Below are 23,307 nucleotides of genomic sequence, written 5' to 3' on the forward strand. Positions count from 1 at the left end.
GGGACATTTAAAAAAGTGGAGTCAGGACAAAGCAGACAGCCAAGTCAGGGACTTTGAAATATGAATGTCCCCAAATGCAATGCTTGCATCTTCCAACTACAGGCACTCCACAAACACCGAACTAAAAATGTTAAAAGACTCTAAGACCTAGACATAGTCTTTTGTGTTATGTTTTTAAGCTTGAAGAATAAAGAAAAATTCCTGCAGACATTCGGAGAGGAAAAAAATTACTTAAAAGGGAAATCTTCACTTAGATTTCTCCAAGTTAACTAAATGTCAGAACTCTGGGTTTAGGGGATATCTAGAGAATTCACAGGGAAAATGTGCAAACCCATTTTTTTTTCCACCAGCCAAACTGCTTTCATGTACAGAATGACATCTTCTATTTACACTTTCTGAAAAAATTACTTGCAAAAAATAGTGCTTATTTCTGAAACAGATCAAAATATAAAACACAGGAATGGAAGTAATAGGATGGAAAAGCAATGGTGAAATAGAAATAGAATTGTTAATGCCTAGAATCAATATATAAATTGTTAACCACTATGAAAGATAAACAGTAAAAACCAGAATCTCAAAACAGTTCTACAAAGATCCAGGCATCTTTTGGACTATGGGTTATGAACAGATTAAAAAAAAATTTCAGCAGTAGGTATTATTTTATTTGTTAACATTTATGAAGAAAGAACTTCAAGTATATTTAAACATATTACTAATGGACATAAAAAAAAAGGAAGGCAGGCAGAAAAGGAAGAAGGAACGACATTTTATTTCCAAGGAAATTTTTAGCAAATCAGGAATCTCTCAGAAGAAAAATAAAGTGAGATAAGCAAGAAAGTTATTGATGGTAAGGATTATAGGAATGAACAATGACATAATCGACGTTCCCAGAACTCCTGATTAGTTACTTCTAATATTCTATCAAAATACAACATAATCAAAATAGAATGAAATGAACTGTTGGGCCTGAAAGAACAGATGGTAGAGATGCTCTGGAAACCCAAAAAAGTAGTAGAGTAGTCACTGTCACCAGAGGACGCACACTTCAGGGCATCCCCAGGGGAAAATAGACTTATTTGGCACAGAAGATGTGACCTGAAATGAAAGATATAAATATCATGAACTTTGAGAAGAAAACCATACCCCACTCTGGGCTCGAGTATTTACAGTCCTATGAGGAGTACAGTATCTCCAGAGAGCTTGGTGAAAGGCCAGGGAACACAGGTCCAGGCTGCCCCTGGAGAGACAGTCTGAAGTCCACGGCATCACTGGGGTGGGGAGTTCTGGGGGGCAGTTGAGGGATCACTGGGCTGCAATTCAAGCCCTGGGTCCTTCCTTGCTTTCTCGTGACAGCAGCACCTCAGTTTTCTCATCTGTAACAAATGATAGCAAACATTTAGATGCTACTGGGCACTGTTCTGAGCACCTTGCTTACATTAACCCATTTGATTCCCTACCGCAGCTCTATAAGGAAGACACTGTTTATCACCTTATTTCCAGTGGGGAAACTGAGGCAGGGGAAGGTTAAACATGTCCAAGGTGGCACCTCAGATACATAAGATAGAGCTGGGATCCAAGGCCAGGGGCTGAGTGTCAGAATGGATCTCTTCCCCATTACCCTATGCTTCCTCACCCATTAGATGAATAATTATGGTTCCTACCATCAGGGCTGGAAGGATTGGATCAAATAATGAAGCACTTTCATTCATTCTTTTAATCTTCCCCACTCTCGAATAGGACCTTGCCTTCAGGTGGCTTGTAACCACCCTGAGTCAGGGAACAACAGCCAGATGCTCCCTCATGCCAGGGAGGCCCCAGGAGAGGTGAGATGTGGAGGTAAAGGCAAAGGAGTCTGCCCCAGTGTGTGCCTCCTACTCTTCCATGCCCACCCCTGCACCTGTTCTGGGGCAGCCTCCCCAGTGGTCTGCAGGGCAGGGAACGCTCACATGTGACTCCTGTTTTGGTTTTCCTAGCGGAGAAGAAGATGATGAATTCAGCCTCTGCAGCAGGAACCCAGCAGATCTACTCTCAAGGAAGCCCATTCCCTCCTGGACACTCGGGGAAAGCCTTCAGGTAGTAGATGTAGTGGGGAGGGGTGGGACTAGTCCTCCCCTCAGGAAAGCCCTGTGTCTCAAAGCTCAGCTTCGTGTGCTGCAAACATTGAGTTAGTGGCTCCTGTTCCACATCTCTGAGGCAAGCTGAGGATTATGGTGTCACTGGCTCAGCTCCATGAGCCCTCCATTAGTTGCCCTAGATGCTTGATGTTAGCTATTCATTCTCAGATGGGAAGGGTACCAGCTACTGTCAGCAGTGCCTGGTGGGGAGACGAGAGTGAGTTGATCCCTAGCCAAGATTCAGGTGGGGAAAAGCTGGATCCAGACAGCTGACAAGGGACAAGGAAGCTGCCTCTTCCCTGGTTCCCAGAGGCCATAACCAAGTCCAAGGACAACAGAACACAACCCATCAAGTCTATACCTCACCCTAAAGGAACACAAGGGTAAAGCAGGGTGCCTGGCCTCCCCAAGATATGGTCCTTTGTATCCAGAAATCTTGTAGATCGTTGAGGAAGCTCCAGCATCATTACTGAAGGCAATATCTGACTCCAATTTCTGCTGAAGGAACAGGAGCATAAACTGGGGAGAGCAGGTCAGATGAAAAACTGATGGCTCGCAGAGATAGGGTCTCTCACCTGCATACCAGACACCCCCAAGTTCACAGATTCCATGCCCAGCAGACAGCATAGCCTCTGGTAAAGTTGGACAGAGCCTTAGCAGAGCTTCCAGGTGTAGGCAGGAACCTGGATTAGGCAGGTGGACCTAATGCCCAGGAGGGAGGCCCTGCCAAGAAATAAGAACCTTACTTCCTTGCTGGTCTGAGGACAGACCTCCCAGAGGGGAATGGGTGACTCTGCAGCTGTGCCTTGGATTAACAGAGGTTGGAATGGCTCTAGCTGATCCTGCTGGTGGACCTCACTGAAGAGCAGCTGCTTTGAGGCTCTGGGGAACTCTGGCAGCTACCCTGTGGTCTGGGTACGGTAGAACAAGAGGGCTCTGTTGAGCATAGTCAGACATCTCTCATTACTCAGCCTATCTACACACATGGACTGATGGCAGCCTGTACCAGCCCTGCCAGACCCTCACATTTACTTGCTGCTTGTCTCCCAAGCTGGACAAAGGGGAGCAGGGAAGAAGCATCAGCAGGAGGCAAGAAGAGGACAAGGAAGAGAAGGCCTGGCTGGCTCTTCAGCGTAGCCTGAAACAAAAGTGAAGTTCTGCCTCCTTTTGTGGAAACAGTGCACAGGCACAAAGAATATGCTCAGCAAAGCCTAGAAGGCAGGGGTGACTGGGGGAGACTTCATGTGCAGGGAAGCCAATGTGAGGCTGCAGAGTCTCAGAGTACCATGATAAGGAATTGGGACTTTATTGTTGATGGATTTTAGAAGGGTGATTAGATAACGTAGCCTTGGAGGCAGTGTGGGTCAGAGAAAAGGAGTGAAGCCAAAGAGAGGTACTCAGGACAGACAGTTCAGCTCATCATTATTTAGTTGTCATAGATGAGAGTGACAGAGAAGAGAGGCAGGCTTGTAGCTGGCTATGTGGGGAAGGGTCCAAGGAGTACCCCAGCACCTGGGCAGAGCCCAGCATGGGAAGCAGCTGCTCAGTACCAGTCTGTGAAATGCATCTGTGAGGGCTAATGCCTGCAGAATGGGTAGAATTTCCTATCATTCTAAACAACCTAAGCTGTTTGAGGATGGAGAAGGGTATAGGATAAAGGATTCTAAATCCTCCATAGCCGTAGGCAGCCTTAAACCCCTAGTAGAGAGCTATTACTGACATCCCTAAGTATGTCTTCACCCAGAGTTCTTCTGCTGTGTTCCCACAAGCCTTGACCTGTCTGGGCCCAGGCAGGCAGCCTAGAGGCCCTGGGGAGGGCTTGACAGCACTTTACCCCAAGAAGCTCATCTCTTCTGGCCAGGGCATCTTTCCTAGGGCACTGAGGGCTTAGCAGGTAACAAAGAGACTTCTGTAAAGAATAGTGATCAGAAAATAGTTTATAAAGTCATACATTCATCAGGAAGGAGATCAGGCAGGGAGCCCTTGTATAAAATTAAACTTTATGCAGGAGGCTGGAAATGGCATCTTCTTTTACATTAATAACTGAACTTGCTTTGTGATTTTTAAGAAGGACCAGCTAGCATAGAAAAAAATAAAATGGATGGCATTGGAGAAGATAATGCTAAGTGAAGTTAGCCAATCCCCCCCCCCAGAAAAAAACAAATGCCAAATGTTTTCTCTGATATAAGGAGGCTGACTCTTAGTGGGGTAGGGAGGGGGAGCATGGGAGGAATAGATGAATTCTAGATAGGGCAGAGGGGTGGGAGGGGAAGGGAGGAAGCAGAGGATTAGCAAGGATGGTGGAATATGATAGACATCATTATCCAAAGTACATGTATGAAGCCACGAATTGGTGTCAACATACTTTATATACAACCAGAGATATGAAAAATTGTGCTATATATGTATAATAAGAATTGTAATGCATTCTGCTGCCATTTATTTTTTTAAATCAATAAAAAATAAATAAAATCAGAAAACAAAAGAATACACTTAGTAAAATGGTACTCAATCTTATCAATGATCTATAACCTACTCTTTTAAAATTCAGCTGAAAACCTGCATCTGCCAAGAGCCTTCTGGGATTGGGCCCAACCACCCTACTCAAGTTTATTCTTAGGCATCCAAGGACCTTACTGTACACTGAGCTCATCCCTAGGAGGCAGGAGGAAAGGCCTGAAACAAAAGGCTTCTCCCAGCCTTTCTATATTTTTCTATCAGATCTCACATGGAGGCTGATACCAAACACATGACCAGCCGGCCAGGAGAGCCAGGGGTGTTTCTGTCACCCAGAGTAGATGCCAGTGGTAATGACAACCTGGGAAATGGGTGGAGATCCCGGGGTGATGCCGCCATCTTTTTGCTTTGTCCTGACTATAGCAAATCCCATCTCAGAATACAAATCTATCTTTAATGAACTTATCACATAATTGGCATGGCTGGGAAAAATCTCCTGGAAGAAGTGCCTAGCAGCACAGACAGTATATGCCTAGGAGTGGGGACAGTGTCTGGGACTGAACCTGCAAAAGGCATTCAAAGAGCACTGAGCACTGTCATGCACATAGCAGGTACCTAATAAAGACCTACTGAGTTAAACTGAAGGCAGAAGAGGTAAACAAACAGCCAGGCACTTGCAGAAGCAGGATTGAGTCCCATCTAGCAGCTTTCCATTGGTGGGCTTGTTTTTCTGCCTGAAACTAAGTGACAGCCTGAAGCCTATTTCCTGAGTCCTTAAACCATCCAGCGACCACAAAGGGACAAATTAACCAAAGCACAAAGAGCATGTTAGCACTGAGACTGACTTGTATTCTGAGATACTTTCTCTTCTTGGGAATCATATCATCTGTTGAAAGCAATAAATGCATAGAAGGGATGAGCAGAGGCGAGAGATGCAGGATCCTGTGGGAGAAAAAGGCTGAGAATACAAGACTAGACATAGCAGGTCTGCTCAGGGAGTGCCAGAGGAAGCTATTCCTAGTGTCACTGGAGGGTGAGCACAGGAAGAAGGGCCTGCATGGCAAGGTGGGCACACAGGCTCATGCAAAATAGGGCAGTCCCTCAGGGTATACACATTCTCTTCTTTTCTAGCTCTTCAGTGGTTCATGTACCTGGAGTGAATGATATTCAGTCCTCCTCCTCAACGGGCCAGAACATGTCCCAGATTTCCCGGCAGCTAAACCAGAGTCAGGTGGCATGGACAGGGAGTCGTCCACCCTTTCCGGGACAGGTATGTGCATCTGTAAAGGCATTATCTCAGGTTTCCATTGTGGCAGACCACCCACCATGTGCTTCCTGTGAATCCCAGTTGTGAGGATGGGTTGGTACTCCCAGATGGATCCAACTACCCCGCAGTGTTTAGCTACTCAGGAGCACCTGCCCTCATCAGGGCACTTTGAAAGCTAGGTTCCCAAACCCTTTCAAAGGCCGTTTGATCCAGCAGCCCTTCTCCTTACAGTCTTGCCCTGAGGGAATCAGGCAGGAACAGATGAGGCACTTATCAAGAATGAGCCTCTCAAAAAAATAAAAATTAAAAAATAAATAAATAAAGAGCTGCTCATAACTCTGGATCTCTGCTGGGTCCTGCATCAGGAAGACCCATAAACACAACAGGTGCTATGCCTGGCTCCCTAGCAGTCACTGCAAGGAAGAATGTTGAATGGGCAAGCAAGCTCTTGGTATCCACAATGCTAAGACCCCCTCAAGCAGAAGTGAGAGGACCCTGATCATTGTAGCCTGGGGGGCTGATATCAATCAGACTCTCCTCAAAGATCTCACATAGGGGCTGATACCAAACACGTGACCAGCCAGCCCAGAGAGCCAAGGGTGTTTCTGTCACCCAGAGCAGATGCCAGTGGCATTGACAACCTGGGAAATGGGTGGAGGTCCCGGGGTGATACTGCCATCTTTTTGCTTTGTTCTGACTGTAGCAAATCCCATCTCAGTCCAGCAAGACCCAGTCATCTCCCTTCGGGATTGGAACAAGCCACACCTACCCGGCAGACCCCTCTTCCTACAGTCCTCTCTCCAGTCCAGCTACCTCCTCACCCAGCGGGAATGCCTACTCCAGTCTTGCCAACAGGACTCCAGGGTTCGGTAGGTGGGGAATGAGGGAAAGAATTCCTAGCAGAGTCAGCAGAAATGCTTTCTGAGCATACTGAATTTGAATAGCTGGGCCCCAAGTTCCCAGCTTGTCTTGGGACAAGATCCAGAGGTCTCCAAGTGCCTTTCCTCTCTCTGGCTGTAAAGAGGAGGCCCAGGGTGCTCCTGAGACACCAGGTGCTTAGACCTTGACTTTAAGAGTTGACTTTAAGACTTGATAAAGTTCCTATGCACTCATGTTAATGCTATTTTGATCCTTTATGGCCTTTGGCAAGGACTTTCAGGTCCACCAAGTCTTATTTCAAAAGTCTAGAGAATATGGGGATCATCAATTATGTCAATAACACTGTAAAGTTCTCCCTATTTTTAATATCATGAAAGGAATCCTGACTCATTAGAAGACCATCTTTCTCAGCTTCATTAACAAAGGGTTCTGGGACCTACTGTCTCAGGAGCCCTGCCTGTTTTTCACTCTGTATATTGACAAAGCCCCTGGGGCCTCTGTCACCACTGGGACTCCATTTCACCAGAGGGTCCTGGTAAGAAGCCCAAGCTGCTACTACCTCATCACAGTGCTGTCATTGCATGACATTGAACAATGAGGTACGCAGGGCTTTTCTCTGCAGAGCACATCTTCCTCAGATGAGCATGAAGCTCAGCCCAAATATTCAAATTTCCATTTGCCAAATCACAGACTTCTCTTTAAGCAGCTTATCTGACAGCCTTAGGAAAAATGCTATGCAGAGACCCTGGTCATAATATAAAGTTGCCACCTACTCCCCATTCCCTTTACCTCCTGCCCCACTCAGCCTATGGCCCTGGGAACTGCATCTATTGACCCCTGCCTGTTGTCTCCCTGGAATCAACTGTCCCTCCAACATCAGTCCCGTTTACTTTAGCATGTTCACATTCTCAACCGTTGTGTGTTATTAAATGGCACTAGGTTTAGAAGCACAGTGTCCCTTCAGGAAGGAGCAACCTCTGCCAGGTGCACTCAGGTTAGCAGCCCTCAGCTTAGTACCCATTCTAAGGTAGAGATCTCTAGTAGCCAGGAGAGTACCCACCTCCCCTGCTGTAACATGCGAAAACATCCTGTACAGCGGAGTCTGTGGAGAGATCCCTTTGCCCGCTCCTGAAGGTGGGCCTTTGCAGACTCAAAGCACGATAGGTATCTAGACATTCCTGGAAGCAAAAGGGACCTTCTACTCTGACTTATTCTGATTTACACCTTTGTGAGCACCAGGCCCTGTATGTCCTATCTGGCCCTGACAGCTACCAAATAAAAGGGTTAGCCAGTGTGTCTCATAATGTTAGGAGAGTCTCCAGAGGAGACTGAGCATCTATCTCATTGTGACCATAACAAGACAGGTGGAAAGGCCACTTCCCTGCCCCAGTAGTCCATGCCTTTAGCTCTGTGCATCTGTCCAGTATCCACCAAGCAACCACCGGGGCCAGAAGTGTAAATGGAGATGGGACACAGGAAAGACAAAGCCCTACATAGACATCACTGCCTACCTCTGATGCCAAGAATAGGATCATACATGGGACTTTGGACCCAGCAGCCTCAGTGCTGTCTCACTCTTGAATGTAATGATTATGACAGCAGGTAATCATTATTGGATGGTTACTATAAGCCAGACAGTAAAGGCTATATTAGACATTTTATACATTTGAATTCTTTTAATGCTCACAGTAGCCCTAAGAGAAAAATATCTTTGTTATTCCCATTTCACAGAAAAATACACTGAGGTACAAGGTTGATAAAGCTCAAGGCTTTACTGAGGTATTTGGGAAGCCAGAGTCAAAGACTGTGCTCCCACCCACTGCTTGGTGCTTCCCATCCCCTTCTCGTCCATCCCTCAGGAGATTTAGAACTAAGGAGGAACTAGGTGCCCTAGGAGATACCCCATGATTTGTATTCATGAGAAAGGAGTTGGAACCCTTTCAGTGAGGATGTGAGAGACTAAAACAGAGACATGAAGGACTGAGAAGCTTCACGTGGCCTGACCATGACTACATTATGTGTTAACTTGGACAGAAGCAGAATGTGAGACTCCTGCCAACTGTGGGGTCAGCTTCTGCTCCATAGGGCTTCAGGAAGTAGACTGGCAGTGGAGGCACATTGGTCAAGGTCAGAGGAAAGAGGGTGTATGATTAGGAACAGAGCCTAATGGTTGTTTACTCACACCCTCAGAGGTTGTTCTGAGGGCACAGTGCGGGGATGTAGGGAGCAGAGCAGATAGAAGGGTGGATAGAGGGGGAACAGAGCAGTCTCCATTAATGGTCAGTTTCATTAGGTACTAAATAAACATAAACAGCTAAAACAACAAGAATGCTTACATTTGCAATGGACACGGTGCCCTAGCCCTGCACATGCATGGCACTGAGTGCATGCATCAGACAGCTGCGGCCTAGGGGCCTCTGGTAGGCATCAATGGGACCCCAAGCATGGTAGCACCCAGGCAACATGGCCTCAGCTAGTTACTTTCAACCAGATGCCAGATCCAGAGAGATAGCATAGTTGATCCTGTCCCTCCTCACAATGGGCAGGAGCAGACGGGTTTGAAATACCTGCTGAGCAGACACTGAACATCACCTGCCACAGCCCAGGTGGCTGACATCAAGGGGCAACCACATAACATGTTACTTTTGAACAGTGCTTCAGTAGTGCTGAGCTCCTCAGGAAACTTTACAGATTGAATTAATACATTGAATGGGAAAAGTGCCCTGCCTGAGTTTTGCCTTTCTGTGAACCATGTGGGTTTTGTTCCATGAGCTTTCAAGCTTCAATCCAAAGCAATTCTTCCATTTCTGGTCTATTGAGTTATCTGAAGCTGTACACTGTCACATTTGTGTTTCCACACTTAGCTTCACTTTCATTTTGGCTTAGGTCACAGCAAAACCTTGTCATATGAAATGCATCTTCCAGAAGTAGAAATAGGAAGCCACTCAACTCAATGATGTAAGTGCTGACATATCCAGGCACTTGTCTCCTTAACCATCCTGGTACAGGGTGTATAGCAGCCCGGCCTAATCAGGAGACCAATGATTTGAACAGGGAAAGTTTAAAGATTTTTTTTAATTAATAAAAAATGGTAAACAAGGAGCCTGAGGAATACGGTAGTAGCACAGGTGAGCAGCAGCTTCTGCCTTTGAGGCCAAGGGTAAGTAGACAAGAAAGGGACAAGAGCTGAGAGCTGAGTGCAGTTGTGGAGTCCTATTTGCAGGCTGAGGCAGGAAGATCACAACCAGCAACTTGGGAGGATCACAAGTTCAAGTCCAGTGTGGGCAATTTAGCAAGACCTTGACTCAAAATAAAATTCAAAAAGAATGGGTATGCAAGAATTCAGAAAAGGAGACTCCACTCCACAAAGCCTGAGATTCAGCCTGGGAAAGGTATATCTTTCACAGAGACTCACAGCTGGTAAATTTGCCAGAAGCAGCCTGCCATCTGGCTGAGAAACTCACTAGGGGGTAGTGATAGACCAAGACTAAACTGCAGAAATCTCCCACCAGGTGGCCAGAAGTTTCACCCACAGGTGAAAGGAGACGCAGGCAGGTGAACACAGGAAGCATCCCTTGGTGTGTTAGAGCCATTCATCCTCTGCATTCTGCTTGCTACTAGACACCTAGGAGGAGGAAACCCCACCTGAAACCAGAAGAGAAACACTTCTGCTTTTCATGCTCATCTCTCCAGCACCCTCGATTGATGAAACCTAACACTGTGCCAGCCTGTGCAGGAGAAAAGTTCACAGGGCCCGGTTCTGGTGTGACAAAGCAGGGCAAGGAAGGGTAGACTTAGAACCAAGAGCAAGAAATTGGTAACTAACACATGTACGCATGATCAGAATCCCCAAATTGGTCAGTTTCTGTCTCAGCTACGACAGGCATCTGCTCATTGATATGATGTTTCTTGGAGAAATGCAGGGAGCCGGACACAAGGGTTGCTCAAAAGGAAGTGGCTCACATTTGCTGCAGCATGCTCAAGTGTGGCGTATGTGTGGTCCACATTACATTATTTTCTTAGCAGCATGCTTTCAGATAAAATGGCTTGGCAAGCACAAGCATTGCCTCCCTGTTCAGCATCTGCTTTTCAGTTTAGGTGAAGTTGAGGTAACTAAAGAAATTCACTCATGCATGATCAAATTGGGTCATAACACATGATACTGACAACCCAAAGATGGACCTCTTGCAAAGCATAAGAAACACATCCCTGATGTTACCTTTCCTTAAAAGATCCATGTCCATCTAACCTGTCCCACTCAGCCCAGATTTACTTTAGAGAGGGGAATGTAGTGAATTTGTCATTACAAAAATGTAATTTCTCAGAAAGAAATAGGGTACATAATTACAGAGTGGAGCAGGGGAGGATAAATTCATTGAATTTCAGTAGTCTGAAATGTTTATAAACACCTGCCCCTACCTACTCCCCAGATCTTGATCCTGGCCCCAAACTCAGCCCTGTACATTTTTACTAGCAAATTTTAAAGGATTGTAGACCTCCCTGGTCCTATTAGTTAGTCTTGAAAAGGTGAGTTTCTAGCCAGAAAATTCAGAAAGTTTTTGGTCCTTGCTAAGATGCCTAGAAGGCATTTGTAAGATAAGCTGCCCCTCTGGTGATCTTTGTTAGCTTTATCCAGCAGGATTTCTCAGCCTCCACACTATTGACATTTGGCACTAGATAATTATTTCTTGGGGGAGGGGTGCTGTCTATATATTATAGGGTATTTAACAGTGTCCCCAGCCTCTACCTACTAGCATTCTTCTGTTTATGATCTTAAGAAATGTCTCTGAACAATGTCAGATGTCTCCTGGTGGTTTGCAAAATCACCCTTGGTTGAGAACCATAAGCTAAATAGGACCAGATAGAACCTCTGAGCAGGATCTCAAATCAGGTTTGAATTGCTGTAAAGCACCTTTCCAAATCACCTGAATCTTACAGGGAAAAGGAAGTTGTCATCTCTGCCCCTATAGCCTAGGAATCTAAAAGTTCCTCAAGATCTGACCTGTGGTCTGCAAGCCGACCTGGCTGTCCTAGGGGTGGCAGCAATAATGACCCATGTAGGCACCAGGCCTGGCCTGGCCCACACATCTAGCTAGAGCAAAGCAGCCTGCCCTGCCTTAGGAAGCCAACCGACCAGAAGAAACGCATGGCTGGAGCCCAGCTTATGATTTGTAACTACATATGGCTTTCTAAATAACAATGTAACACCAGGATGTTGGGAGCCAATGGGTTTTTGTCTAGAAAGATGCATGTACATTTTGGGTGCAGGCCATTTGTAGCCCCTGCTGACTATCTACTTGCACTGCAGTGGTCATGCTAAAATCCCACAGTGCTATCATCCGGGAGGGTCACAGTGGAGTTCATGCTCATAATCTAGCCAGAGAGATCACTGATCCAATGTAGGGAGGGAAAAGTAACCACTTCCAGTAGCAGAACTTTTCAGTATCCCTTAATTGCCCTGTCTCATGGCTGGTGGGCTCATCCTTCAAGTCACTGCTTTGAGGTCATCTCCTCCAGGAATACTCAAGGCTGAGTGCTTTTCTGCTTTCGTGCCCTCCACAGCTGCCAGTGCATCCCTTAGAAGAGCTCTCAACCATGCTGACTGCTTAGTTCCTCATCCGTTGTTCTCAGTGGACTGTCCAGTGTCTGTCATCCATCTTGCCACATGGGGTATCATATCCAGTACATACTAGCCTTTCATTTTAAATACTTTCCTTACAAATAATACATGGACTTCTGTATCAGAAAGGTCTAGGTTCAAACCCTGGGTCTGGCATTCATATGCTAAATGAGTTGGGCCAATTTCTTGACATCTTTGAGCTTCTTTTTCCTTATCTGAAAATGTGAATAACGAACACATTTTTAGATCCAGAAATGAATCAAAATAAAGTAAGTAAAATATGTAGCATCATGCATTGGTCACAAACATTCCTCAAAAAATACTAAGTCCCTTCCATTCTTCTTAACTATTTTATGTATTTTTGCCACAATTTTTTGCATTTCAAAGGTAATTCAGGTTATGGATTCTTTCTTATTGCAAACATTTAAGAAGAGCACCTCCCTTGGCAAAAATTTAAGAATTTTTATTCTGAAATCTTTTATCTGTAAATAATAGAATCAAGTACCCCCAAATATGAATAGAGAGCTACTCTGCTCTACCCTGCACTGTCCCTGACTGTCGCTGAGGTAGCGCTGATGAGAGAAAGTGGAACTGTTTCATTTACAAGTCAGCTATACCCAGGAAGCCTTGAATGCACAGAAATAAATGTTCATGGGTTATCCATGTTCATCTTACTCCCCTGTTCACTCCTCCCTCCCTCCTTTCTTTCTTCCTTTACTTCTCTTCTTCCTTCCTTTCTTCCTTCTTTCCTTTATTCTTCCTCTTGAAGCCTCCAGTATTCCAAGCAGTTTTCTCAGTAAAGCCTGGGGTAGACATAAATAAGATCCTTGGCCTTAATTTACTCCAGTTTAGGGTAAGTTAATATGGTATGATGAGCATTGTCATGAGAAATGATGAGCACCAGAGGTAAGCAAAGAAGAGACAGTGACTAAGGAAGTCAGTACCATGGGGCCACATGTGATTAGGGCTTTGAGCATGAGTAGAATCCTCTAGGCACATGACAGAGCACAGGTACAGTAGCATAGAGAAATAACTGCATGTGATATTGGGGGGCAGGTGTCCAGGGGTTGTCATGTGACCAGCAGAAGAGGTGGGGTTACAGAGGCAAGAAGTGGAAGATATGGCTGGAATGATAGAAGCTACATTACAAAAGACCCTGAGATTGTGTGCTAGACCTCACAGATGGTGGTCAACCATCCAGCATTTTGTAAGCAGTAGACTCTGCTTTGGGTCAGCACCAGGAGATGTATGGATCTGGGGGGACTGGATGCAGGTATAGCTTCAGAGCATTGTGTGGCAGTGTGATGGGGGAAAAAGGAGGTAGGAGTTGAGATTTAGGGTTTTTTTTTTTTTTTTTTTTGGTGGGTGGGAACTTGATAGAACCTCATGATTGGACAAGAGGTGTTGAGAGAGAGGAGACAGTGACAGTCCTGGTCTCCTGCTCTAGGCTATGTGAGGAGAGGAAATGATCACTTAAGGCAGGAAGAATTGAAATTGTCTTTCTACTCTTCAGCCGTGTGGCCCAGGCACAGATAATGGATCCAAAGCTCAGGAGAAAAACCAGAATGGTAAATACCACCAGAAACCTGACTTGGTCTTCCCTAGCTCCCCTCACTCCCATCCTTGGTGCAGCCATTTCAGTTGGGAACTCACAAGTCTAGGCACTTCTTTCTCCATCCTATCCTCTGATTCATCCACTTCTTTCCAGCCTGCTCATGTTCCATAGCTCAAGCAACCATCCTCTCTTGCGAGGATTAGTATAGCAGACTCCTCCTCACTGGTTTCCTTTTCTCGCCTCTTGTCTGCTCTATTCCGTTTTTAACTTCTTTTTCCCTGTCATATTGTCCATTACCCACTGATACAGTGACCTTCCTGAATTTACAGATCTATGTGGGCTGTGCCCACACTTTAAAATTTTCGGTAGTTCTCTGCTACCCTCAAAAAATTGGTCACACTGGTGGTTACACCTGACGCTGGCTCACCCTGCAACCTCATCTCTTATCGCCTGCCTAGTTCCATGGTTCTCATCCATCCTGAGCTACCTGTGGAAACCTGGATGGCGTCATCCTCTTTCACCCTTAGGCCTTTAAACCGACTGATCCTTGTGTCTGGAATTCTTTACAAGGCCTACACCCGGTTAGCTAGTCATTTCTGAGATCTCTGCAAAGCCTTTTCTCTTCGCCATGACTAAGTTAGGTACCCTCTGAGGGTTCTTATCCTTTTTCTGGAAACCCTTTAATAGCAACTCTCCTCTGCAGAACTTGTGCTCACTCCTCTCCCAACCATGCTGGAAGCTGCTCAAGATAGAAGCATTCTTGTTCTCCAATGTGTACAGTGTCACACAGAGCCTGTGTCATCATAGGTGCTCATGAAACATGTGCCACATGATAAGTGAGAGGTCAGTTCATGGAATAGAAAAGGTTCCTCCCAGCTTTCCTGCTGATGGGAGAGAAGAACTAACATCAACAGCAGTCATGGAAGTCAACAAAATATTACCAAAATGAGCAGCAGTGTGTTGAATATTTGAGAACGATTGAGAAGAATGAGAACTCTGACTGCCTATTGGATTGGTTGTGGCAATGCATAATGGTGTATCGAGTGACCAGGGCTCAGCAAGATAGACACACAGCTGTCAAGAAGGGTTGTAGACATTGAATCATGATGGGCAGTGTTCAATAGGAGACCTTGTTGGAGCAGCATCCCAAAGCAGACCTGCAGGCAGTTATTTCCTTCAACACCCGAGGACATTCCACAGCCTGCCTGGTGCATCCCACAGCAGAGGTAGCCACTGTGTTCATCCATCCTCCCACCAAGCAATGGTAGACCAGATTGTGTCTAGCCTCTGAGGCTCTGGAATGGGACTGGTGCCTGTCAAGTGGGAATCCTAGCTGCTCATTTAATTTGGCACAGTTGTGAACCAGGCCTGCTCTCTCCCCACAGCCAATTCTAGACTTGAATTGAATTGAACTGTGAATTGAACCCAAGGATGCTGTACTACTGAGCTACATCCCCAGCACTTTTTATTTTACATATTGAGACAGGGTCTTGCTATGTTTCCCAAACTGTCCTTGAAATTGCAATTCAGCAGCAAATTATTACTTTTAGAGTTCCTTCTGGTCCTTGAGTTCAGTTTGGGAGTCTCGGGAAAAGACATTTCAGATTGCCAGATGCCCTCTATACACAGTAGACTCCATTCCTTCTTATGCTGAGCCAACCGTTCTCATCATGCACAATTTGAAAACCGCCAGTGGTTAAGGTGTTAAAGGGAGCTTACATGATTTATTAAACCCCTTTACATCTCAGGCAGTAAGTACAGAGATGTGTGTAAGAGAGGAAGAGAGAGAGAGATTCTTCTCCCTGGATCTCACCTCAGATTAGCCAGGCACCCCTGCTAAGGATGGGTAGGTGAGGTTTGTCGACAGTCAGGATGGCCATTGGAAAGAGCAAGATGGGGCAAAATAGAACTGGGCACAGTGACATACACCTATAATCCCAGAGATTTGGGAAGCCAAGGCAGGAGGATTACAAGTTCAAGACTGGACAACTTACTGAGATCCTGTCTCAAAAAATAAAAAGGACTGAGGGCATGGCTCAGTGGTAACGTGGCCCTAGGTTCAGTCCCCAGTACCAAAAAGAAAAAAAATAATGATAATGAGCTCAGTTCAGAGCTTGACAAAGCACCACTGTCTCCACAATGCACAATGTTACTGAATAATTTGACACTGATGGTGGCAAGAGGGTTCCTAAGGTTTGAGATCTGCCTTCAGATAACCTTTTTAAATGGTACTCTTTCAGGCTGGGGTTGTAACTTGATGGAACATTTGCATAGCATGTGTGGGACCCTGGGTTCAATCCCTACCTAGTACTATAAAAAAAAAAAAAAGAAGATGGAAGCAAGGAAGGAAATGAAAAGTGTAATTTTTCTTAATTCTCTTTGGGTAGGCTGGGGTAGTTGAGCTCAGTAGTTGAGCACTTGCCTTGTATGCATGAGGCATGGATTCAATCATTAGCACCAAATAAATAAATAAATAAAACAAAGATATTGTGTTCATCTACAACTGAAAAAAAATGGGGGAGCTGGGGATATAGCTAAGTTGGTAGAGTGCTTGCCTTGCATGCACAAGGCCCTGGTTTTGATCCCTAGCACCATCAAAAAAAAAAAACAGGGCTGGGGATGTGGTTCAAGCGGTAGCGCGCTTGCCTGGCATGCGTGCGACCCAGGTTCGATCCTCAGCACCACATACCAACAAAGATGTTGTGTCCGCCGAAAACTAAAAACAATAAATATTTTAAAATTCTCTCTCTTTCTCTCTCACTCTCTCTCTCTCACTCTTTCTTAAAAAAAAAAAAAAAACAGAATTCTCTTTGGTTGAATCTTTAAAATGATTTAGAGAAAATTCTGCTTATTTTCAGCTTTCCTGTTGAGTATTTTTAGTAAACTGTAGCAGGAAGCAAAGTGGCTCTCATTTATAAAGTAATTTGCTGATTCTGCAGAGGAGCTTTATCTTCCCATCTGAGCAGTGCCCAAATTCCTTCCTTCTTAAACAAACTAAGAAATATTAAGATGCTGAGGAATACTTGACAGAGAGCCACAGAGAATGGGACGGGGTGGCTCTGCCCTGCAGCAGGACCAGTGGTACAGCTTGGTGAATGTGAAGACAGCTGTGAGGTGAGCCTCTTCCCTAGCAGGCCAGGTGAGAGAGCAGCCCATGAACAGAAGGGAGTCCAGGAATCTAGAAGGCTGCATCTGCCTTCACATGCTAGGGAGAGGAACTCTCCAGCCCATGCTGCTGGTCCCAGATGTGGCTGGAATCCAGATGAGCAGCTTCATGAGCAGCCACAACAGAGCAAAGGGCTCCAAGGCTTGGAGGTGCTTTCCATGGAGAACCGCCCCCCAGCCAAGCCCCTGCACCATTCTGCAGAGGCCCCATGCCTTTCACCCATTTATCTTGTTGTCTGTCAGTCAGAGGAAGAAAGATGGGAGAACAAACATGTTCCTAGGAAGGAGGGGCCCTTGGAGCTGGAGTGGTTCTTAAGTCTCATGAAACCAGGGATGACTTTTAAAGAAGTGTCCTGTACGTCGGCTCTTTCAGCTGAGAGTGGACAAAGTAGCGGGCAGTTCCAGGGGAGGCCCTCAGAAGTCTGGTCACAGTGGCAGAGCCAGCACCACGGCCAGCAGAGCGGTGAGCAGCACTCCCACCAGCAGCCCGGTCAGACTGAAGTGTTCCAGGTAAATCGAGCGAGCACCGCCTTCTCGTAGGTACCGGCGCCTTCTCTCTGCTTCCTTTCCCCCTTGGTCTCTGCCGCACCACCGCCCACCCGCTAGCCAGTGTGAGTTCTGGCCTGGCCTGGGGTTAGAAGGGAGTCCAGGAGTAGAAGGTCCCATCCTGTCCAACCAGAAACTGTGATGCACTCAGGGAGGGGAAGGGGCCTTTGAGCTGAGGCACACAAAAGAGGAGGCTACAATTAGAGATTCCTCCCTGCCCCAGCTCAGAGCTGCCCAAGAGAGGTGCATAGAGTAGAAGGCTAATGAGGGTTGGCCCTAGTGCTGGGTCCATTTCTCCCCTGCGAGCTTTCCTTACCTTTGGCTGTCCTGCCTGCTCCTCACCAGCCTATACCCAGGACAGGAGGACGTCCCTCTCCAGGACCTTGCCCCAGTGCCAGGCTGGCCCTGGTTCAGCTCTCCTCAAGAGGAGAGCTAAGGGTGCTGCCCACTGGCTAGAGGTACCTGAGATCCTTTCAGTTCCCTACTACCAGTTCTCTGGGCTCCGCTTTCAGCCAGAATAGTTTTCATGGGAGGTTCTGAGTTCATTGCTTCCCCCTTCACCTGCAGTGAGGTCCATCCCACCAGATCCTAGCAACCAGAACCCAGGCATCTCCAGTGGGGTCATAGAGCCCTGTCCTGTCCTGGCTGCAAAGCAGGGCTAGGTGCAGGAACCATAGCATGGGAGGCTATGCTCAAGAGTCAATGCTCCATTTACTTCACCCTCATCCCAAGCTTCTTTCCCACCAGGTCAAGGAGTACCCTCACAGACACAGATCTAGAGCCCAGGTATTGATGAGGTTTCCACAGAGGCAGCATACTATTCAGTGTGCAGAGGAGTGCCTAATCCAACCCTTCCCTTGTGTCCCCTTATCTACCACGACAGCCCTTCTTCCTCAATGAGGACTGTGGATTTCTAGGAGATAGGCAAAGTATGCCTTGTTTCCCAAACTTATTTGTCCACAGAATTCTTTTCTCATGCAGCATTATATGAGCTGGGAACTTAACAACACAACAGGACATATCCCATAAGGAATTGAGATGTTGCTACTCCTGTATTCTAAATGGGTAGTGTGAGGTCCAGAAGACTTGTTTAAGCTGAAGTCTGCTACGCACGGTGAATACAGGCTGCAGATCTCTCCACTCACTTTTAAGCTGCATAGCGTTTGTTGCATTTCGACCATCTGTACTTTGCTTGGTGCCAGGCTGGGTTGTCCCCACCAGTTGGGGCTCATGTCCTCACCCTGTATCCCTGGCTCCATGTTACATGTATAAAAGTTGAGCCCTACTGCTGTTTACCAGCTAGCATGGCAGCTTCCTGGGGAGGACAGTTTCCTAGGGTCTCAGACATTTGAGTATCCCTGCAGAGCATCCCTTGGAAGGTTGGGGAATACTCCTGAGCTGTCTATTAGAGAGATAGCTGTGAGGGTGTGTGGCCGGCTGGGCTCCTGGGACGTACACAGTCCACGGGCAAAGAACCTGACTGCCCCATGGCTTTCTTCTCTTCTCTTCTCTTCTGCAGGACATGCTGCCAATGCCAGGAGATCCCACCCAGGGGACTGGCAACTATAATATCGAAGACTTTGCTGACCTGGGCATGTTCCCACCATTTTCTGAGTAACTGCGGGCAGAGCGAGGCTCCTACTGTAGAGTGCTACCCACGCCGTGACACCAATGCCCATGTGAATGGGACCCCCCTAGCCTGGCTTGCCCTGATGCAGGACCCCCCACCAAAAGCACCCCACCACCCCCACATACCCTAGGCACAGCATCACTCAGCTCTAATCCACAGCCATGGCTTCTCGGCCACGGACTAGGGGCCCTGCTTTTAGATGTTTGGGAACCCATTGTATTTATTGTATTTTATCTGTGTGTGCTTGGAAAGTGAGCCTATTGGGTCCTTAAATTCAGTTGTGAATAGTCTCTTAATAGATAATTTACACACATAAAAAGTTCAGTCAATGCCTAGAGCGGCTAGCACACCATCACACCTGCTGGGGGTGCTGAATCACATTATGTCTTGCTTTTTACTACTGCTGACTGGGTGGGACTTGGGGGGCGGGGGGTTGGAAGAAGAGGCCAGCAGGATGCAGAGCCTTTGTTCCATGCACTGGAGCCAAGTGGCACAAGGATGCAGAGGTGGATGCCCTTCAGCTCTGCTAATCTTCTATGTGCCCATTGTGCTGTGGGACATATTTACTTTGTGCAGTGAGACATGAACTTTCTGTCCTAATGAATGTGTCGTGCCTCGTGTCCGTCATGTGTGGCCAGGGTGAGTGTATAGAATCCAAAGTCTGTAGTAAGCATGAGAACTGAAGTGAGTGGCCCCCGTCTCCAAGCTCAGGAGCATCCTGATGGGAAGATGATCATCCTGGGGCCCAGGAGCTGGCCTGACCAGCAGGACCAGCAGGCTAGCTCTTCAGTAGTGTCACCAGGAACCAGGAATGGGGACCTGCTTACCTTAATAGATCAGTTCTTGGTCCACCTACCTACTGCAGATCCAAGCCCTTCCTAGAGGAACTAGCCCTGTCCTCCTTTCAGAGCCTCATAGGAGTGCTTGTCCTTCCTACTTGTCCTGAACACGTGCTTCTAATTCCATGTAGCTGTCTCCAGCCCTACTCCATTGGGAGAGGGAGCTTGTCCCCACCCAAAAACTGCAGGAAAGCACACCTTGAGGTCACAAAGGCATACAGGTGTGGATGGCAGGGGCAAGATGCCCAGCCTCCTCAGGTCTCATGCCACATTCTGCTCAGTGACCTGGAGGAGGCTTGGGACCACCACCTCGCTTTGTGTGGAGAAATGCACTCTGGACCACTTTCCTCCTGGCCACCTGAGCCTCTGTCCTGTGCTTGGCAGCAGGTACAGAAGTATCTTGGGATGGACATGATACAGATCTGTTAGGCAGAAGACTCAGACTCTGGTTCTGGTTCCAACTCTGATTCTGCCACGTGTCCACAGGGTCCTGAATTCCTCTGATTGTCTCAAGACAAGAATATGATCTGACTTCTAGAAGTTTCTACTTGGGTAACCCCTTAACCCAGAGTCCCTGGCTTACTGTATTTTACTCAGATTTGAGAAGATGAGTTTAGGACCCCATCCCCCCACTTTCACGTTCCTCTACTTCCTCCCCTACCCTTTACATGGACAAGGACTCCCTTAATTTCCCTCGTTTTCTTCTTTTCCTATCCATCTTTTCTAATCCCCATCCATCAGCCCACTGATGCCTATGTGAGAGAGAAGTCACACAAGGCTGCAGATACAGGGACCCACCTTGTGGGAAAGCCCTGGAGTATCTATCTCCTGTATCCCCTTGGGAACCTCTCACAGGTACTGCTTAGTTTTACAAATGCTCAGAAACAACCCAAGTGTCCCTACCCATGGATTCTGGTGTTGGTTCTAGGCTGCCTGAGAGCACAGTAAACCCAGTGTGCAGGAAGGAGCCAAGGGGAGAATTGCTCTGGTACTTTGAAGATCCTGTTTTATACAGCAGCCTGTCTGGCATCCAGGGAGATCCATGTGCCCTGTGTTTCTGCTGAACTTCATCTGGAAAGCCCAATATAACCCAGTAGAATGCCCTTTACCAGTAACCAGCCTCGGTTTCAAAACTGATGGAGCCCTGATTTTATGGTTTCTACAGCAGCTCTTAACCCTTTTGTAGCTAATGGTGAGTGGTCCTGAGTGTAGGTGCATGAGGAGCTGGCTCCAACCCAGAGGCTTCCCTGCAACTGGGGAAATAGGAGGTACCTGACACTCAGAGAGCCCTAACAGGACCAGCCCAGAACAGTTGTGCCTCTGTGCTACCTACCCGCTATCCCCCTCTGCCCTAACAACATCAAGCTTGCCCTGGCAGTGGGCATGATTGTCTCAAAAAAAAAGATACAAAAATAGCTTTTGAAGCAAAATGTTTCTCAATGGCATGAAAAATAGACGTCATGTGGCCTTTGGCTTGTGACTTCAGGAGTTTAGGGGTCTTGTGTTTGCTTTTGCCTTCTGTTTTTTGGAGGGAAGTCAGGGACTTTTCTCAGATGCCCACCAGAGGTGAACACCTTGGCCATGACTGTTTCTTGGCACTGAGGGGACGTTGAAGAAATAAAAGGACCCTTCCTCCAGGTGACCTTGCTTCTATTTTTCTCCCTTGACTAGGAATTTAGGGGATTGCCAACTCAGTTTTTTGTCCTATGAGGTGAACAGGGAGCATCACGATTCGATAGAACCACACTTCCCTTCTCAGCAGATTTGCTGCTAGCCTTTCCACTTACTTTCCTTAGCTAAGCAAGCAATAGGTTTTCCATAGAAGGGGGCCATGTAGTGACCTCCTAAGCTGCTGCAAGGGCACAAATGCAGCTTTACTGAGGCTCCACCAAGACAGCACGGGTGTCTTGTGGGAGTGGCCACGAATGGTTCTAGAATATTCTGCCTGAGTGTCACTCCTTCCTAGCTTTGCTTTTAGTGTTGGTTTCAGGGAGCAAGAGAGCCATTACAAACAGCCACCTTCTCTACTTTCTAACACAACTAATTCAACATTTTTTTAATTTCAGGAATAGTAAATGTTGCAAATAGCAGAGATGGAGAGATTTTGAAAGTTAATGGAATTTACACCAGGGAGATTAAATGTTCTGTGTCAATGAAGCAACTGTGTGTTCCCCAGATTACAGGTATTGGTGCTCCTAGTTAGTTGGTTTAACCAAGAGATGAGGCAGACCCCAGGAAAATTAGTTGCTCTTTCCCTGCCTGCAGTGTTTTACCCAACTAATGAGCTCTGTGAAAACAGAGATCATTCATCTGTCTAGGCCACCTGCTCCTTAACAGTCATGACCTGCCCCATAAACAAGAGCAAGCCTGTTACCCAACAGCTCTAGCAGTGACAAGTCAGACTAGAAAAGCCCTTTGTATTATCAGAAAGGTGTTTGGTCATTAAGTTGCTGTGTCCTAACTTACCATGCTACTACCTGTTGCTAGTGAATCCTGTGCACTGAGGAGCCATGAGCCACCTTGCTGTCCACTTTCTCCTCCACTGCCTGGACCCTGAGAAGCTTGAAGAGCCTTACTTGAGGGTTCAGGCACAATTGTCACATGTAGGTGTGTGCCTGGGCCTTGTGGCCAGAGCTGGTTTTATGGCCAATCAATCAGCCAAAGTCTGTGGGGCACTGACAAAAAAATGGGGTTTTCAAGACTGCGCAGAAATGGGTGGCTCATTTCTAACAATCTGTTTCCTAAAAAAAAAAAAAAAAAAAAAAAAAAAAAAAAAAAAAAAAAAAAAAAAGATTCCACAAGCAGGCTTCAGTGGACATTAAGCACTTAATCATCTCTCCTTTAACCTTTCTTCTTATGGATGTGAACTGTGCTGTGGGTAAATCATTTGTATTTCTTGAATGTTCTCTATGACTAACAGTTATTAAGTTGGTTATGTATATGTATAACTAATGTAATTGCCTTTTAAATTTTCATTACAATAAAAATGACTTTGCTCTGAACAACCCATGGCCCAAGCCAGCTTTGCATTGAACTTCTCACAGAACCTGTCTCTTGGAGTTCAGGGGTATCTTGCAGCACACCTCGTCCCTGGAGCTGTGTTGTGTCATGGTCCTTCAACCGTATGCAGTGTGTGTATGTTAAAGAGCCATCCTTTGAGAGGTCTAGCTACATAGGATAGAAAGGGAAACTAATAATCTTTGAGCTTCTGTGTCAGGTAAGGCTCTCTAGAAGC

At 46.5% G+C, this 23,307-nt stretch overlaps 1 protein-coding gene across 2 annotated transcripts in view; it reads left to right on the top strand.

Moving 5' to 3' along the window:
* The window catches only part of Arnt2 (aryl hydrocarbon receptor nuclear translocator 2), a 121,651-nt gene extending 102,430 nt beyond the window's left edge, over nucleotides 1-19,221 (top strand). Inside the window, exons 14-18 of one of the 2 annotated variants that reach the window (XM_026388168.2) lie at nucleotides 1,974-2,073; nucleotides 5,703-5,841; nucleotides 6,542-6,707; nucleotides 17,431-17,567; nucleotides 19,123-19,221. In XM_026388168.2, the coding sequence (XP_026243953.2) occupies nucleotides 1,974-2,073; nucleotides 5,703-5,841; nucleotides 6,542-6,707; nucleotides 17,431-17,567; nucleotides 19,123-19,221 (641 nt within the window). The remainder of the gene's footprint in view (nucleotides 1-1,973; nucleotides 2,074-5,702; nucleotides 5,842-6,541; nucleotides 6,708-17,430; nucleotides 17,568-19,122) is intronic. The other variant, XM_077799786.1, reaches the window with a different exon arrangement.
* Nucleotides 19,222-23,307: the final 4,086 nt, after the last annotated feature.

This window comes from Urocitellus parryii, chromosome 6 (assembly GCF_045843805.1).
Source record: "Urocitellus parryii isolate mUroPar1 chromosome 6, mUroPar1.hap1, whole genome shotgun sequence".
Lineage (NCBI taxonomy): Eukaryota > Metazoa > Chordata > Mammalia > Rodentia > Sciuridae > Urocitellus > Urocitellus parryii.